At 43.5% G+C, this 19,099-nt stretch overlaps 1 protein-coding gene across 5 annotated transcripts in view; it reads left to right on the top strand.

Annotated features, from left to right (window-relative positions):
- Positions 1 to 19,099, top strand: part of NINL (ninein like) — a 191,251-nt gene that overhangs the window by 133,959 nt on the left and 38,193 nt on the right. For all 5 annotated transcript variants that reach the window (XM_081291935.1, XM_081291937.1, XM_081291938.1 and 2 more), the window contains 4 exons: positions 3,316 to 3,448; positions 4,052 to 4,158; positions 5,123 to 5,430; positions 6,459 to 7,646. In XM_081291935.1, coding sequence (XP_081148061.1) covers positions 3,316 to 3,448; positions 4,052 to 4,158; positions 5,123 to 5,430; positions 6,459 to 7,646 — 1,736 coding nt within the window. The remainder of the gene's footprint in view (positions 1 to 3,315; positions 3,449 to 4,051; positions 4,159 to 5,122; positions 5,431 to 6,458; positions 7,647 to 19,099) is intronic.

Genomic DNA, 19,099 nt, shown 5'->3' with positions numbered 1-19,099 from the left:
TTGAACATATTTACAGGGCACAGTGTGAGAAAGTCAATATGTGAATACAATGTGTAATGATCAAATCAGAGTAATGAGCATTTTCACCTCCTCAGACACTTATCATTTATTTTTATTTGGAACCTTCAAATGCCTCTTACATTTAAATTGAGATATGTAATAAGTTCTTATGAACTATAATCCCTGGTATTTCCTTTTGATTCAATGGAGGCAGTGCTTTCTTGGCTAGAACACTTAGGTAGCAGACGTTGTGTTTATCTGGCCCTCATTGGTGATGGTAATGATCATCTGGTTGAGGTGTTGCCTGATTTCCCTGACATATGATTGGTTTTTTCCTCCCTTATAACTAAGCAGTAGGGAAACACTTTAAGGCCAGGCATGCATCCATTTGAATTTAGCATCCATTAGTGATTCTTGCCCAACTCAGTCCTCACCATGATAATTGCAAAATGATTTTTTCCAACTCCAGCACCCATTCCACATCTGTCATTGTTGTTCTACTTCAAGCTAGAGAACTCCCATTTGTCTCTCTGTTCTTGGTATAGACATTAATTTCCCTTTTCCCCCAGTAGCTTTTAATTCGTTCATGTGCTATTCTGGTGCTCAAATTGTGCAACCTTTGAGCAGTAAGAGTGTCTTCTAGCTGACTGAGGGCATCTTTTATGGTCAATCTCCAGGTTCCAGAAGATGCACCTTCCTCACTGTGCATCTCTCCTTTTTCCCAATGTCACTTCTCTGGGGTTTCTTGTGCTTATAATAAGGATATTTGCCAGCAAGGACACAATGCTTTCTCTTGATGCAGAATTCCCTTTCTATTTCACTGTCTGTCATTTTAACTTTCCCTTTGTCTTTTGACTGTCAGTCTCAGTTTTCATGGTGAGGCTGCCCTTGCTAAAGGGGAGTCTAAAATGTTAATTAGATTCTCCTTAGAGATTCTCTGTGGTTTCATGTCTTTATTGCTACTCAGAGTAGCATATCTTTGATCAGAAACCCTAAATTTGATTTTCTTTTTGAACTTTTCTACATCAGCCCCTAACAGATACCCAGTTTTTCCCATTTTCTGGACATACACAGGGCTTTAGAACCCTACATTTATGCTTAATCAGCTTGACTGGTTCCCCACAGGCAGCCTGCCAGCACTGGTTTCCTCTCCACACTTCTGAAAGTTGCTTCTTGGTGTTGATGTTGAACCCCATCTCATTTCTGATTTCATTTATGAGCTTGCCTTCTCCTCACTAACCAGAAGGAAAGTTCCAAAGTTCCAGAGTCTGCAGATTACCAGGGCTACAGGAAATGACTGCTAGGCTTGTCATTAAAGTCTGTCTCCCTGGCTGGTGCAGTAGTGCCCCAAAGTTGCCTTTAGTGTCCTTAAACCACCCCCAAATAAACATGTAGTGTCTGTGACAACAGAGTACTGGCTTCCTACTCATGCCCAGCTCCCTCCCCCTGTGGAGACCCCTGGTGCCCAGAACACATGCCACCTTCAACAGTCATGACAAGCCACTCCTGGCCTGACCTGTGCCCCCCATCATCTGAGAGAACCTCTGTTTTCTGGCACTACTGAATTTATGGAATATTTCTATGCTCTCAAAATACCCATTTTGGGTGGCAGAAAGAACCACAAAGTCAGCAGGGCCTGACTTTGGGTGGAAATGATTCTGTTGATGCTGCCTTCTAGATCAGCACTGGCTAGTAAAAATACAATACCAGTCACACATGTAGTTTTAAGTTTTCAAGTAGGTACCTTAAAAAATATAGAGATAGGTGCTGTTAATTTTAATAATATATTTTGTTTAATCCAATATATCAAAAATGTTATTTTAATACATAAACAATTGTTGAGATATTGTACAACACCCCCAACTTTTTTTAAAGTCTTTGAAGTCATGTTTATATTTCTGGAGCTCATTAGCCTATGTGGCAAGCAACTCTGATTTGGACAGCTCAGGACCAGATGAATAATGAAGCTGCTGTGTTGAAGGGCAGGGCCAGTTAGCAACCGAGTGCCTGTTCTGTTCCTAGCCTATTCTTTCCCCAGGACAGAGCTTCTCCATTCTCAGGAGAAAAGTGCATTTTTGCACAGGGGATTTGGAGTGAGGTGCAAATGACCCTCCATGAATTCTTCTTTAAGATGCCCAGTGCCTGGCCCTCCTCTGTGGTGGCCTGCAGCTACCACAGAAAGGCACTTGCTCTAAGGGGAGACTTGATGATACAGTTGGCAGGCAAGACACTGGCCTCCACTGGCCTCCGGCAATGGTTTCAGGAAGATTAGGTTATTTAATGAGAGCTATCTGAAGAGGTTGTAAAGAATTAGAAATTCAAAACTCAGGCAGCTGCTATCTTGTGGGTGTGCCTGGTGGGCGTGCCTAGGGGACTCCATTCCTCTCCTTATGTTCAAATGTGGGCTTCCTCACAGCATGGTAGCCAGCTTCCCCCTGAGGGAGTGTCCCAAGAGACACTATGTGGCAACTTGTCCTTAAAAGGCATATGACATCACTTCTGCCATGAGAAGGTCAGATCAGTCACAGAGTCACAGCTCTGCCTGGGACCCAGGGTAGGGGAGAGAGACCCACAATCAGGACTGACTGTTGCTGTGTTTCTGGAGAGTCTACAGGATTTGGAACCATCTAGGAAAATGAGCTGGAAACTCTTTCTCCTATCCCTTTTAACAAGCAAGTGCCTCGACCCGTTTATCCAGACATGCTTCATTAAAGTGCAGACCCCAAACATGCCAGCCCCAATGCAGACCCTTCCTTTGAAGCTTCCTCCTCTGTCTGAGGGTGTGTCTCTCCCTCATTTCACTTCCTGTACCCATGTGGCCTCCACCTACTTGTTGTCTGCTTGCTAATCATCCTTTCTGCTTTGTGGCATTTGATCTAAGGCAAGTGGCATCCTCTTTGGTATTTAATAACTGCATCTTCAGAACCCTTTGCATATTGCTCAGCAGCTGAGGAAAGAATCCCAACACATAGTCCAGGACATTATGGTTTCTCATGTGTGATTTTTAAACAAAGCACCTGTAGTTTCAGATGTTGGAAATTCTCTGTATTTTCCACAGTTGCCTTATTATCCACTCATTTTTTTTCTTTGAGCCTTTCTTGTACTTCTGATGATCAAAACTCATTTGGGTGTGAGATTGACTGGTTTTTGCTTAGCCTAACTAACATGTTAGGAGTCCAGAATCATTTCCTGCTGGCCTCACTGTGTGCTTAGCCCATATTGGATACTCCCTAAAAATGGGGCTGGTCCTGGGCTCATCCTTACTGGGCTCAGTGGCTGCAGCAGCTGGAGATGGTATCTGGCTCTACCCCACAGGATCTGCAAGATTGCAATGATGAGCTACAAGCTGAGCTGGAAGGCCTGCGGGCACAACTGCCTGAGAGTTGGCAGAGCCCCTCAGAGGACCTGGGCACCCATGGACAGAGGGTCTCTGGACGTGGCCCAGCAGGTACGAGCCTGGCGCTGGCTGGTGGGGCTCCATGGAAGCACTCGAGGCTGGATGTTTACACGACCCTTGAGACCAGAGGTGGTGAAGGAGTGTGGAGAGTTTTGCCATTTGTTATAAATGGTGAAGGTTGTGATGATCTTGTGAACTCAAGGGAAATACATCTGCCTAGTGAAGCATCATAGGCAACCTCGTAGAAGAGCCTGGAATATGGAAGGCAACTTAGGGTAGCTGTGGGGTGGGCATGGGACAGTCCCCACTGAGGGGAAGTCCTGCCTGTATGCAGAGTCTACCTTCAGGCGCCCATACTCTCAGGTGAGGGAATTGGGGCCTTGATGGAACTTGTAAGGAGCCTCCCAGTTCTCTTGAATAATCTGTGTTCAGGTTAAGACCGGCTGCTGATTTCTATGGAACACTAGCTTTTATAATATGGTGTAACCCTTTTTGCTAGCACCTCATTCCTCACAGATGGGGCACAAGGAAGGGGTACTGTCTTCAGGGTGATGAGATGAAGACAGGATGACTGATGTTATCCACATGTCACATTGGAAGGTTTAGAAGGGACCCTGAGGTGCATAACATAACAGAATGTCCTCTCATTCACAGGCATTTTGTCTGTGGGTGATTCCACTCCAGTGAGTATAGAAACGGAGATAATGATGGAGCAGGTGAAGGAACGTTACCAAGATCTCAAGATCCAGCTGGAGACCAAGGTCAGGGGACAAGGGCACCATGGGCTACACACTGGCAGCAATTGCTTCACTGAACCAATGTTACCACACAAGGCTGCCCTGGCACCTGCATCTGCCTTGTAATGGGCCAGCTCAGAGAGGAAAGATTGTAGGAAAGAGTAAATAAAACTGATATTACCCCCCAGGCCCTCTGTGGGGGGAAGTAGGATGTAATAATAATGATGAATGACAGGGAAGGAAGGGATTTGTTTTGCTCTGAGTGTCACATGAGGATGTGCTAAAGATAGCTGTGTGATGGACAGCTTTTCCAACTTGTCTGCTATTGGGAATCACAGGGACAAGCTTTGTTCTAAGCCTAAATGACCTGGAATTTTCCCTCTATGGGGACTCCATGGGCAGGATTTCTCAGGCTGAGTGTGTCCTCTTGGATGAACTTGTCCCCTGCTCTGTTATTAGGTAGTAGTGGATTTTAAGGACAGTTTCCAGGACTTGCTGTCATGAATCCAATTCATTTGTCTGATTAGCAGTTGTGTCCTTGATCTCCCTGAATGAATTAATTGGAAGCTTCTAGCATGGCTTTGCCCACCTATATCTGGATAGTATTCCTTCTGTCAGGTATTCCAAGGTGTTAAGAGCCACCCTGCTTGTCTTGTGAAGGCTCCTTAGATCTCTCAGTAGCTCTCATGCCCTCTGCCCTCTTCATGTCACCTGGCCAGATGCCCAGGTTGGCCTTGAGTCTTCTGACCCCACCTACTGGACCTGCTTTGGGGGGGTCACTGTGAAGTCATGACGGATGACATATTGCATATGGCCAATATGGGTCCTCAGGGAGTGTTACCATCATTTACATTGTTACCTCCTTCCACAGGCCCTGGGGCCTGGTTAGGTCTAGGCCATTGTGCCTGGTAGCTTCATATTTCTGTTCTTACCAGTTAGGTCATATTTAGGACTTTCTGACTTGTGTGTCTCATGGTTCCCTCTTTAGGTAAATTACTACGAGACGGAAATTGAGGTCATGCAGAGAAACTTTCAGAAGGAGAAAAAGGAGATGGAGCAGGCTCACCAGCTTGAGGTTTGCACATTGGAAAGCCAGAAAGCAGACCTGGAAGCATTGTATACCAAGTCTCAGGAGGTCATCCTGGGCCTGCGGGAGCAGCTACAGGATGCAACTCATGGCCCTGAGCCTGGGCAGACTGGGATGGAACAGTGCTGTGTGCAGGTGCTGTGTGGCCTGGCCCAGCAACTGAAGGAGGAGCTGCAGCTGAGGCACCAGAACCAACTACAGCAGATAAGGTCTGTTTGGGTTTGGAGCTCATGACTAGGGTTTCTTGCTAACAATCAAAGTTTGAAATTAGATTTAGGTAAGCTCTTTAGGATTGCAGTGTCTTCTAGCAGGATGAGTTTTCTCTGAGTAAATGAATGAGGACTGAAAAAATTGGTTGTTGTATTAAAGATTTTTACTTTAAGGCAAAATACCCTTTTAACAGAATTTGGGACATGGAGTAGTTTTTTGTATAGAATTTTAACTCTGTTCTTTCTCTTCTGCCTCAGACTTGCCTAGTAGGCAAAGGCAGAATTTTCTCCATCATTCAGTATAGCATTCTGGTTTTCCAGGACATGGTGGAATAAGGGAAAAAAAAAAGTCAAAAAGCCTCCCCAAACTGGAAAAGATAGTTAATTTGGACAGGTCAGAATCTTCAAAAAGGCTGAAATATTTGTACCCAGAAGGGAAAAGGGCTATTTGGAAAATCTGAGTGTGGTATTTTGGGTGTTAATGGTGGGAGTTACCTGAAAAATGCCAAGTTCCCTCCCTGTCACATGAGGCTGTCTTGGTAGAGTTAGTCCTTGTTTATTGAAGACATGATGCTGGTTACTGGGATACAGACCCATGGAGAGCATTATCGCCCACAAGAAGATGACCCCTCCTATCACCTGGCCATTTTACGTCACCCCAGCAAGTCCAGGACCTCCCCCATTGGCCAGGACTTTACAAAATGACTCAGGTGTGCTGAGGCTAGTTATGTTCACCTGTTGATACTTAAGAAACATGGCCCTATCACCACACTGACAGCAGGAAGTCAAGTGACCTTTGCAGGGAAATCATTCCTGACATAGATAAAGCAGGCACTTGTCTTAGTAGAAAGAAGTTAGGGTTACCTCAGTATGTGAGATGTGATAAAGAAGGATACAGAAAATCAGTCAGGAGAGAAGAGTTAAGCAGTTAGAACAGGAGTCCTAGTGGCCTTTTCTTCCCTGAGAATAAGGATCTGGGGTTCACTGTGGCAGAGCCCATGTTTTTGTGACTCATTATATTTCTGTAGGAAAGAGGCAGAAGATGTGCTGACCCAGAAACTGTCATGGCTGGAAGCCCAACATGTGGCCCGCTGTGAAAGGCTGTCCCTGCAGCATCAGAGCGAGAAGGACCAGCTGCTACAGACGCACCTGTGGCGACTGAGGGAGCTGGTGGCACAACTGGACCTGGAGAAAGAGCAGCAGGAAGAGAGAGAGAAGGAGATCCTCACACGCTGTCAGAAGCAGCAGATGAAACTGCAGGCAGTGATGAGTGAGGAACAGGCACAGATTTGTAGATCGATTGCTCGGCAGAAGGAGAAATTGGAGCACACCTACAGGAAGCAAGTGGAAGGGCTGGCCCAGGAGGCAGAGGCACTGAGGGCCCTCTTGAACGATGGAACCACTGTGACGGGCAGTGAGCAGGGGGCTCTACATGGCCTCACATCCCTGTGCCGAGGTGGGGAGCAGCCATTGGCTCAGTTGGACCTGAATACTGATGGAGAGATGAGGGAACTGGCAGGAGACGCGCCTGGCCAGAGGCGAACTGAATGCAGGGATTTACCCAGCCAGCCTCGCTGTGTGGACACCACACAGAGCCCAACCCCTGTTCTGGTATCCAGAGAGTCCTTGAAAAGCTTCAGCCTAGGAGAGAACTGTCAGGGTCCACTCAGTGCTGGGGAGGTAGCTTCTGTTCCCTTGGAGAAGAGGTCATACATGCAGCCATGCGAAGGGAACAAGGGAGCCACTGCAGAGGAGCCAGTGCCTTCTGCCAGGGCCCCAATGAGTCTGGGCCAGGCTGATGCCCAGGAGCTTCCCGTATTGGCAACAGAGGGGATTGCCTGGTTGGCTCAGCCCCAGACATTGGAGCCATGGCACAGTCCAGCCACTTTGGAGGAGCAAGCCAGCAGCCTGAGCAGGGACCCAGCCCCTGAGAGTGGTCATGGCCAGGACTTTGAGGGGATGTCCAGGGGTGGTGACAATGCCCTGGAGACCTGGCTTGAGCACAGCCAGGAGGCTGCCTGTTGGGGGTCCTCCCTGTTACACTCCAAGCTCCCAGACCCACAGCAGCCTGGGCTGGAGTGTCTTACTGCCCTGGAGGAGACAGAGGCCGAAATGACATTGGAGAAAGAGAAGAGTGATATGAGAAACAAACTTCTCCAGCTGGAAGATGTTGTCCGGGCTCTCGAGAAAGAAGCAGACTCCAGAGAGAATGACAGGTTTCGTTCTTCCTATTCTTTTTTTTTTTTATTGGTTGTTCACAACATTACAAAGCTCTTGACATATCATATTTCATACATTAGACTGAAGTGGGTTATGAACTCCCAATTTTACCCCAAATGCAGATTGCAGAATCACGTCGGTTACACATCCACAATTTTACATAATGCCCTATTAGTGATTGTTGTATTCTGCTACCTTTCCTATCCCCTACTATCCCCCCTCCCCTCCCCTCACATCTTCTCTCTCTACCCCATCTACTGTAATTCATTTCTCTCCTTGTTGTTTTTTTTTTTATTGTTGGTCGTTCAAAACATTACATAGTTCTTAATATATTCTCTCCTTGTTTATTTTCCCATTCCCCTCACAACCTCTTATATGTAATTTTGTATAACAATGAGGGTCTCCCTCCATTTCCATGCAATTTCCCTTTTGTGTCCCTTTCCCTCCCACCTCATGTCTTTGTTTAATGTTAATCTTTTTCTCCTGCTCTTCCTCCCTGCTCTATTCTTAGTTGCTCTCATTATATCAAAGAAGACATTTGGCATTTGTTTTTTAGGGATTGGCTAGCTTCACTTAGGATAATCTGCTCTAGTGCCATCCATTTCCCTGCAAATTCCATGATTTTATCTTTTTTACTGCTGCGTAATACTCCATGGTGTATAAATTGAAGGGCATCTGGGTTGGTTCCACAGTCTAGCTATTGTGAATTGTGCTGCTATGAACATCGATGTGGCAGTATCCCTGTAGCATGCTCTTTTAAGGTCTTCAGGGAATAGTCCGAGAAGGGCAATAGCTGGGTCAAATGGTGGTTCCATTCCCAGCTTTCCCAGGAATCTCCATACTGCTTTCCAAATTGGTCGCACCAATTTGCAGTCCCACCAGCAATGTACAAGAGTACCCTTTTCCCCACATCCTCGCCAGCACTTGTTGTTTTTTGACTTCAGAATGGCTGCCTATCTTACTGGAGTGAGATGGTATCTTAGGGTGGTTTTGATTTGCATTTCTCTGACTGCTAGCAACGGTGAGCATTTTTTCATGTACTTGTTGATTGATTGTATATCCTCCTCTGAGAAGTGTCTGTTCAGGTCCTTGGCCCATTTGTTGATTAGGTTATTTGTTATCTTATTGTCTGATTTTTTGAGTTCTTTGTATACTCTGGATATTAGGGCTCTATCTGAAGTGTGAGGAGTAAAAATTTGTTCCCAGGATGTAGGTTCCCTATTTACCTCTCTTATTGTTTCTCTTGCTGAGAAAAAACTTTTTAGTTTAAGTAAGTCCCATTTGTTGATTCTTGTTATTAACTCTTGTGCTATGGGTGTCCTATTAAGGAATTTGGAGCCCAACCCCAAATATGTAGATCGGAGCCAACTTTTTTTTCTATCAGATGCAGAGTCTCTGATTTGATATCAAGCTCCTTGATCCATTTTGAGTTAACTTTTGTGCATGGCGAGAGAAAGGGATTCAGTTTCATTTTGTTGCATATGGATTTCCAGTTTTCCCAGCACCATTTGTTGAAGATGCTATCCTTCCTCCATTGCATGCTTTTAGCCCCTTTATCAAATATAAGATAGTTGTAACTTTGTGGATTAGTCTCTGTGTCCTCTATTCTGTACCATTGGTCCACCCGCCTGTTTTGGTACCAGTACCGTGCTGTTTTTGTTACTATTGCTCTGTAATATAGTTTGAAATCTGGTATCGCTATACCGCCTGATTCACACTTCCTGCTTAGAATTGCTTTTGCTATTCTGGGTCTTTTATTTTTCCATATGAATTTCATGATTGCTTTATCTATTTCTACAAGAAATGCCGTTGGGATTTTGATTGGCATTGCATTAAACCTATACAGAACTTTTGGTAATATCGCCATTTTGATGATGTTAGTTCTGCCTATCCATGAACAGGGTATATTTTTCCATCTTCTAAGATCTTCTTCTACTTCTCTTTTTAGGGTTCTGTAGTTTTCATTGTATAAATCTTTCACCTCTTTTGTTAGGTTGATTCCCAAGTATTTTATTTTTTTGGATGATATTGTGAATGGAGTGTTTTTCCTCATTTCTGTTTCAGAAGTTTTGTCGCTGATATACAGAAATGCCTTTGATTTATGCGTGTTGATTTTATATCCTGCCACTTTGCTGAATTCATTTATTAGTTCTAGTAGTTTTTTGTAGACCCTTTTGGGTCTTCTAGGTATAGAATCATGTCTTCCGCAAATAGTGATAATTTAAGTTCTTCTTTTCCTATTTTTATGCCTTTAATTTCTTTCATCTGTCTAATTGCTCTGGCTAGTATTTCAAGGACTATGTTGAACAGAAGTGGTGAGAGAGGGCATCCCTGTCTTGTTCCGGATTTTAGAGGGAATGCCTTCAATTTTTCTTCATTCAGAATGATGCTAGCCTGAGGCTTAGCATGGAGAGCTTTTACAATGTCGAGGTAAGTTCCTGTTATCCCTAGTTTTTCTAATGTTTTGAACATAAAGGGATGCTGTACTTTGTCGAATGCTTTTTCTGCGTCTATCGAGATGATCATATGGTTCTTATCTTTTAGTCTATTGATGTGGTGAATAACATTTATTGATTTCCGTATATTGAACCATCCTTGCATCCCAGGGATGAATCCTACTTGATCATGGTGCACAATTTTTTTGATGTGTTTTTGTATCTGATTTGCCAGAATTTTATTGAGGATTTTGTATCTAGGTTCATTAGAGAAATTGATCTGTAGTTTTCTTTCTTTGAGGTATCTTTGTCTGGTTTCGGAATCAGGGTGATGTTGGCCTCATAGAATGAATTTGGAAGAGCTCTCTCTTTTTCTATTTCCTGAAATAACTTGAAAAGTATTGGTATTAATTCTTCTTTAAAGGTTTTGTAAAACTCCGCTGTATACCCATCCGGTCCTGGGCTTTTCTTGGTTGGTAGTCTTTTGATGGCTTCTTCAATTTCATCCATTGATATTGGTCTGTTCAAATTGTGTGTATCCTCCTGACTCAATCTGGGCAAGTCATATGACTTAAGAAATTTATCGATGTCTTCACTATCTTCTATTTTATTGGAATATAGGTTTTCAAAATGATTTCTAATTGTCTTCTGTATTTCTGTAGCATCTGTTGTGATATTGCCTTTTTCATCCCGTATGTTAGTAATTTGAGTTCTCTCTCTTCTTCTCTTTGTTAGCATGGCTAAGGGTCTGTCGATCTTATTTATTTTTTCGAAGAACCAACTTTTAGTTTTGTTAATTTTTTCAATAGTTTATTTTGTTTCAATTTCGTTGATTTTCGCTCTGATTTTAATTATTTCTTGCCTTCTGCTACATTTGCTGTTGTTTTGCTCTTCCTTTTCTAGGGCTTTGAGATGAAGTGTGAGCTCATTTATTTGTTGGTTTTTCTTTTTTTGAGGAATGACCACCAGGTGATGAATTTTCCTCTTAAAACTGCTTTCATTGTGTCCCATAGATTCCGATATGTTGTGTCTGTATTTTCATTTATCTCTAAGAATTTTTTGATTTCCTCCTTTATGTCTTCTGTAACCCATTGATCATTCAGTAACATATTGTTCATTTTCCATGTGATGTAGGATTTTTCCTTCCTTCTTTTATCATTGATTTCCAGTTTCATTCCATTATGATCAGATAAAATGCATGGTATTATCTCCACCCCTTTATATTTACTGAGGGTTGCCCTATGGCATAATATATGGTCTATTTTTGAGAAGGATCCATGTGCTGCTGAGAAAAAAAGTATATCCACTTGATGATGGTTGATATATTCTATATATGTCAGTTAAGTCTAGGTTATCGATTGTGATATTGAGTTCTATAGTTTCTTTATTCAACTTTTGTTTGGAGGATCTGTCCAATGGTGAGAGAGGTGTGTTGAAGTCACCCATAATTATTGTGTTGTGGTCTATTTGATTCTTGAACTTGAGGAGAATTTGTTTTATGAACGTCGCAGCACCATTATTTGGTGCATAAATATTGATAATTTTTATGTCTTGTTGGTGAATGGTTCCTTTTAACAGTATATACTGTCCTTCCTTATCCCTTTTGATTATCTTAGTCTTGAAGTCGATTTTATTTGATATGAGAATGGCCACCCCTGCTTGCTTACGAGGACCGTGTGTGTGGTATATTTTTTCCCAACCTTTGACCTTCAGCCTGTGTATGTCTTTTCCAATCAGATGTGTCTCCTGGAGGCAGCATATTGTTGGATTTGTTTTTTTAATCCATGATACCAGCCTATGTCGCTTTATTGGAGAGTTTAAGCCATTAACATTTAGAGTTACTATTGATATATGGTTTGTACTTCCAGCCATGTTTGATTATTTATCCTTTTTTAAAAAAAATTTAGTTTGTTTCTCCATGATTATCTTTCCCCTCGCCCTCTGTCTTTACCGAGGCACTTCCCACTGATGGTTTTGGTTATTGTTTTTCATTTCTTCCTTGTGTAGTGTTTTGCTCAAAATGCTTTGCAATGCTGGTTTTCTGGCTGCAAATTCTTTTTTTTTAATATTTATTTTTTAATTTTTGGCAGGCACAACATCTTTGTTTGTGGTGCTGAGGATCGAACCCGGGCTGCACGCATGCCAGGCGAGCGCGCTACCGCTTGAGCCACATCCCCAGCCCCGCAAATTCTTTTAACTTTTGTTTATTATGAAAGATTTTTATTTCATTGTCATACCTGAAGCTTAATTTTGCTGGATACATAATTCTTGGTTGGCATCCATTGTCTTTCAGTGTTTGAAATACGTTGTTCCAGTATCTTCTTGCTTTCAGCGTCTGTGATTAAAAATCCATTGTTAACCTTATTGGTTTACCCCTGAATGTAATGTGTCTCCTTTCTCTTGTAGCTTTTAATATTTTCTCTTTGTTCTGTATATTGGATATCTTCATAACAATGTGTCTTGGCGTTGGTCTACTGTGATTTTGTGTGCTTGGTGTCCTGTATGCATCTACAATTTGAATATCCGTTTCCTTTTTCATTTCTGGAAAGTTTTCTGTAATTATTTCATTCAGCAGGTTACTCATTCCCTTGGTTTGAATCTCTGTACCTTCTTCTATCCCAATGACTCGTAAGTTTGTTTTTTTTTATGTTATCCCATAACTCTTGGATGTTTTTCTCGTGATTTTTTACCAGCCTTTCTGAGTTGGCTAGACTCTTTTCAAGATGATATATTTTGTCTTCATTATCTGACATTCTGGCTTCTACTTGCTCCACTCTGTTAGTGATACTCTCAATTGAGTTTTTAATTTGGTTTATCGTTTCCTTCATTTCTAGAATTATTGTTTGATTATTTTTTATAATCTCTATCTCCTGATAAAGATGCTTAACTTCTTCTTTTATCTGTTTATGTAAGTCATTTTTAATGTGGTCTTTCGTTGTTTGGATTTGCTGTCTCGTATCCTCTTTGATGTTCCATTCCATCTGTCTAAGGTGTTCCTTGAGTTCTTTATATGACCATTTTTCTGATGACTCTAGGTCCTCCTGAATATTTCGGCTGTCCTGCATTGTTTGTACTCCTTTTCTTCCTTGCTTTTTCATGCTGCTCATGTTACTTCTTGTTCTGTTTGACTGCTGAGTTACTGTTTACTCCTATAAATTTATTTGATGCTTGGGAGGAAAGGTATTAAAATGGAAGGGAAGAAGTCACTAATGAGAATGAGAGTAGGCAGGTAGAATTCAAGGAAGGGGGAATAAGAAAATTGAAAAGAAATGAAAAGACAAAAGAAAAAAATAGAAAATAAAAAAAGAAAAATAAATTAAAAAATAATAATAATAATAAAATTAAAATTAAAAAATAGAAAAAATTTTAAAAACAAGAAAACAAATGAAAATGAAAAAAAGAACCCAAATTAAAAAAAAAATTAATAAATGCAGTCTTAGAGTTTGATTAACTTCTCTTCCAGTAGGTGTAGCTGTGCCCACCGGGAACAATATGCGGGAACCAATCACTGTGCAGCAGCTCTTCCTCCCAGACTGGGCGGATCTCCAATCCTGAGTGCCTAGGGCCTTCTCTTGTGTCTAGTCGCTTCCCCACTTTTCCTCAAGTCAGGCCCCGCTCACTGGTGACGCTCACCACAATACTGGCTACACGCCAGGTCTGCTGCTCCCGGGAGCCCTGATTTCATGAACGCCTGGGCACACTCTCCCAGTTTGCCATTCCCTCAGACCCTAAGTTTGTAGAGCTTGGGGCTGAGAATCCTCAGTGAATTTTGCTTACCCTCCGGTAGGCACACCCCCGGAAGCTGGTGCAAGAGACCTCAGTTGTCAGCACTGTTGGGAGTGGTAGCCGGGAGTTCCACGCCGCGGGTCCCGTGCCACTCCTGATTCCCTTGGTCTGGCTATCGCGCTCACGGGAGAGATGGGAGGGGCCCTTAAGGTTTCCCCGATGTGTGGAGAGGGAAGGCTAGGGGATTACACACCTGTAGCCGCTGGTTTCAATGAAGTTATCTCCTCCGCCGCATTCTGGTGATGTCAGTCCTCTGCCATGGTGGAATCCCATGCAAACGGTGACAGTTTGTTTCCATTTGCCGAGTGACCAATGCAACGGGTGGATCCTGACTGTCTCTCCCAAGCCCCGTTTCAATCCTGTGGCCACTGCCTATGAAGGCTCGATTGGCATTAACCTTCGTAGGATCAGAAGGGCCGACCAGTTGTTTCAGCGGGATCGTTTAGTGCTGAGTCACAGCAGTTTGTCTGCGAGAAGCAGGCGAATGGGAGCTTGAATTCAGCCGATCCGGGCTCTGTATGTGTTCTGAGAGGCCCAGACTGTTCGCTCCAGATCCACGTCAGCTCAGCATTGCCTAGTGATCCTGATGAAACAGCATTTCGACGGTTTACGACTCCCTATGCCCGCACAGCTGAAGAGGTCAGAGACTTGATCTCTCCGCGCCCGCCGCCATGTTGATTGATCTCGTTTTTTCTATTCTTAAAATGCAGAACTAAACCCAGTAGCCTCTCACTAGTGACTGTTACATAGTCCTTCCCCACTGGCGAGCTCACAGATAGGCTAACTCTGTAACCTTGCACCTATGTGGCCATCATGAGCCCTGCCCCAGGCATTTCTGGTCACTGGGTGCTCAGCAGGTGTGCAGAGGAGAGGCAGGGCAGTGCTTTCCTGAGCAGCTCAGCAGGCTCTGGTATTTCTATCTCTGCCTAACAGAACAAGGTCTGTGGTTGGTCCTGGATCATCTGTGAGGCCTCTGCTTGCTGAGTTTGAGAGGCAGGGGGTGAGGGACGACAGCTCCTCCTGTGTGTACTAGGCACTGTCCTTGGCCTGCACACTGCAGTGACTGCTGGCTTTTCCAGAGCTGCAGAGCATGGCTTTGAGGGCCCCTCACCTGGTTCCCTGCCCAGAAGATGTTTATGGACACTTGAACATCCCTGTGCAAGCACATGATGCTGTTCCATGACATGCTCCATGCTTGCTGTCATTTAGTTCCATTAGTCTCCATATGCACACCTACAAGATGTCCAGTCCTGTGGAAACAGGCTTCAGGAAGTTATTGTCCATGGCTCTTGTCCATGTCAGTAACACTGACAAAGCAGACATGGTGTGTCCCAGTAGTGGGCATAGTCACATAGGAGTGATGATATCTGTATTCCAGTTGGTGTGTACATTGGGAGGATGATGGACAGGTTACTTCCTTTAGGAGAAAAAAGATGTGGGAGTAGGGGTGTAGTTCAGTAATAGAATACTGGCTTAGCATGTGTGAAGCTCTGGGTTCCATTCCCAGTGCCAAGAAATAAATGTCACCATACCAGCCAATTTAAGAAAGAAAACTTGATCATCAGCTGGAAGGCCAGCAACCTCAAGGGCTACCCTTGCCCCTTGCTGGCCCAAAGGGCTGTTCCTCACCATTCAGGTGTTTTGTTTTGTTTTGTTTTGTTTTGTTTTGTCGCACACCTTTGCCTCTTAGGGATGTAGCCTTGTTCTCACTGCCCTGATTTCTGGATAGCCCCATTGATGAAGTAGAGGTGGCACCATGTCCAAGGAGGGTCATAGTGAACATAGTGTTATGCCTTTCCTTTGTGATCACTCTAGATGTTGCCTCCATGTATGGACACATCATAGACAATAGCACACAGTAGTTCAGCTTCATGAATCCTACTCTGTTGTCCCCTGTGACCATTCTCAAAGTTTTATCTACTCTTGGCCTCCAAGCCTGAGAGCTGTAACCTTCCTGGACCTGAATTCTGGAAGGCTGCCCTTGTCCCCTCTGCTGTCCCACATGTCCCATCCTGGCACTGGACAGTGTCACCTGGGTCTCTGCAGCATGCCAGGCTGGGAAGAGATTGTAGGTAAAGCAGAACAAATGTTTAGAGCTCTTACCCTACAGGGCACTTCACTTGTTGCATATCCCAGTGTTATAAAGAAGTATGTCACGTTTTAAGGATGAAGAAAACTTAAAGGTCATGCTGCTCAAATGTTTGCATTTTCCAAGGGCATGGATATATGTAGTAAAAGCCCAGGGGAAGACAAATAAATAATTGTTGTGGATTGAAGCCCTAGGAGTGCATGTAGGTTCAGGCCTCATGTCAAAGCAACCCTGAGGCTGCCCTGCCTGCCTTAGGCACAGGGGAACAGGCAGAACCAGGTCAGAGGGACTTGGTGTATGAGGAGACAGGGCAGTAGGGGCTCTGCAAAGGCTTTGGTGGATACTAGCCAGCTCTCACAGGAGTGTTTTCCAAAAACAAAGTGCTGGGGCCTGAGCTGGCCCACTGTTGTCAGGAGGACAGCAGATTGCAGGACAGTGAAGGCAGGAGTGCATGGGGAGTGTGGCGAGGAGGTGATTGTTAGAGCTGTTCAGAATGATGGCTGCAAAGGTTCAGAAAGTTGTTGGACAGAAGTTTGGAGGCCAAATTGACAGAGGTTATGGGTGGGCAGGGAAGTCAGAGATGGATCAAGTGGCTATCACTGGATGCCCAGGAAGTGCCACTGAGCATCATGGGAGAAGGTGGGAGGTGGGTACTTAAGGAGCTTTTAATACTGCCTCCTGCAAGAAACAAAGTAGGGCTAGGGAAGAAAGGGCTCTGAGAAGGAGGAGCGGGGGAAAGAGGCTGGTGTCTTCAGGGGAAGGTGATTACAAGGGAGGATCACCTGTGTGCAGAGCAACTGAGGGACCAGCTCACACAAGATTGGGAAGCCTGAAGGAGTCCATAGGGCTCAGCAGTTCAGAGGTACCCCTGAGCTCCCAAGGAATCCCTAACCCAATATTGGCCCCAGACCTGGCTCCTGTTCTGAAAGGGTAGGTCTTGCCCCAATCCCAGCCAAGTTAGCCCTTGATCACAATTCCCAGCATAGTGGCCTTGCTGCCCCTTCTAGATAAACATGTGCTACCTTCCCTGAGCCCACTGTAGCAGCAGGTTCCCATTCTAGTCAAGGGTCAAACATGGATTTTGAAGGCTGTGGGGAAGCCTGGGCCCTTTATCACAAGAGAAAGCAAAATCCAGAGAGGTACCTGATCAGATTTGGTTTGTGAGAGAATCTGTGCCTGCAGTATAGAGAACAGCAGAAATGGTCTGCACATGCTCAGGGCCAGAGTGAATCCCCTGTATCTTCACTATGTCTCTTTCTCTTTCCACACACAACTTTTTTTTTTTGTTGCAGAGGGGTGTCCTGAATCATTTGATGTAAACACAGACATCATGATACTTTACTGCTAAATAATTCAGCATGTTATTTTGTAAGAACAAAGACACTCTCTTCCATAATATTATTATATCCACCATATGGTTATGGTACATACATGGGAATTTTTTTTGGGGGGGATACTATGGATTGAACTCAGGGGCACTGAGCTATAGCCCCAACCCTATTTTGTATTTTATTTAGAGACGGCGTCTCACTGAGTTGCTTAGTGCCTCACTTTTGCTGAGGCTGGGTTTGAACTCACAGTCCTCCTGCCTCATCTTCCCAAGCCACTGGAATTACAGGTGTGCGCCACTGTGCCTGGCCCCATACATGAGAAATTTAACTTTGATACAATCTTTTTGTTTGTGCGGGGTGGGGGGAGTGTTGATTCTGGAGATGGAACCCAGGACCTCCCAGCCCAGACATTGATATTTTTTTATCATGTTAAAAATATACACACCATGAAATTGGTCATTTTAACCATTTTTAAGCATACTATTGATTGGTATTTAACATTCACAGTGTTGTCCAACACTCACCACTATGTACTTTCAAAACTTTCATTATCTCAAACAGAAACTGTACCCATTAAGCATTGACTTTTGCTAGTATTTTGTGGAGGTTTGTACTATCACTCTTCCTAAGGGTTATTGGCCTGTAGTTTTCTTGTGTCTTTGGCTTTGGTATCAGGATAATGCTGACCTCATTGAATGAGTTTAGACTTCCAAACTCAACAATTTCTAATTTCCTTTCACTTTCCTCCTTTTCAATTTTGGGAAGAGATTAAGATGAATTGGTATTAATTTTTTTTAATGTTTGATAGAACTCACCAGTGAAGCCATCTACTCTTGAACTCTTTGTTACAATGTTTTTAGTTGTTGATGCACTCTCCATACTAGTTGTAGATCTGTTCTAGTTTTCTGTCTTTGTAAGTCTATTTTGGGAGATTGTTTGTAGGAATTTGGACATAAAGTTCTGAAGAATGAAGACATTTGGCATGATGGCCATTAGTTCACATACTTACTTTTTCTCAGATTTGGTTGAAACATTTTAGGTGTAATTGCAATATGGTAGCATTGCATGCTTCTCAGCCTATAGCACCTCAGGAAGTTTGTTAACTCCTTGTATCACATGCTTGCCCTATGGGACCATGATCTTTCTTCAGAAGGAAGTTAGTAAGGAAATTATTTGGAGTAGATTTCCTCACTTTCTGATTACCTGAAAAAATGTCTTAAACTTTTCTTCATTTTCTAAAAATAGTATTCCTAGAAATACAAATCCAGATTAACAGTCAAAAGCTGTCCTTCAGCCCTTTGAACATATTCTTTCAGTATTATATTCTACTGTTAACTTGTGACAGCTACTCTAATAGCTCCTTTGAATATGTATCATTTATCTGCTGCTGCTGTAACAAATGACCAAAAACCCAGGGACTTAAAACAACACTGATTTGTCATCTAAAAGTTTTGATGGTTAGAAGAGTAAAATAAGTCTCATTGGGCTAAAAGCCAGGTGCTGGTGCTAGCAAGACTGCATTCCTTTCTGGAAATTCTACAGGGAATCCCTTGTGCTTTTTCCAACTTCTAGAGACTGCTCACTTTCAGATTCATACCCCCTTCTATCTTTAAAGCCATGGATGGTGGGTCAAGCCCTTCCCACATCACATGACCCTGATGCTGACTCTTCTGCCTTGCCTTCTACTTTTAAGGATCTTGGTGATTACACTGGGGCCACCCAGATAATCCATGATGACCTATGTAAGGTCACTTAGGTAGCAGCCTTGATCCCCTCTGCTATATGATGTTACATGTCCACAAGTTGTG

Source organism: Spermophilus citellus, assembly GCF_964194105.1.
Source record: "Spermophilus citellus genome assembly, chromosome: 4".
Classification (NCBI taxonomy): Eukaryota; Metazoa; Chordata; class Mammalia; order Rodentia; family Sciuridae; genus Spermophilus; species Spermophilus citellus.
Note: the sequence above shows the minus strand (reverse complement) of the source record. Positions and strands in the feature narration are given on the sequence as shown.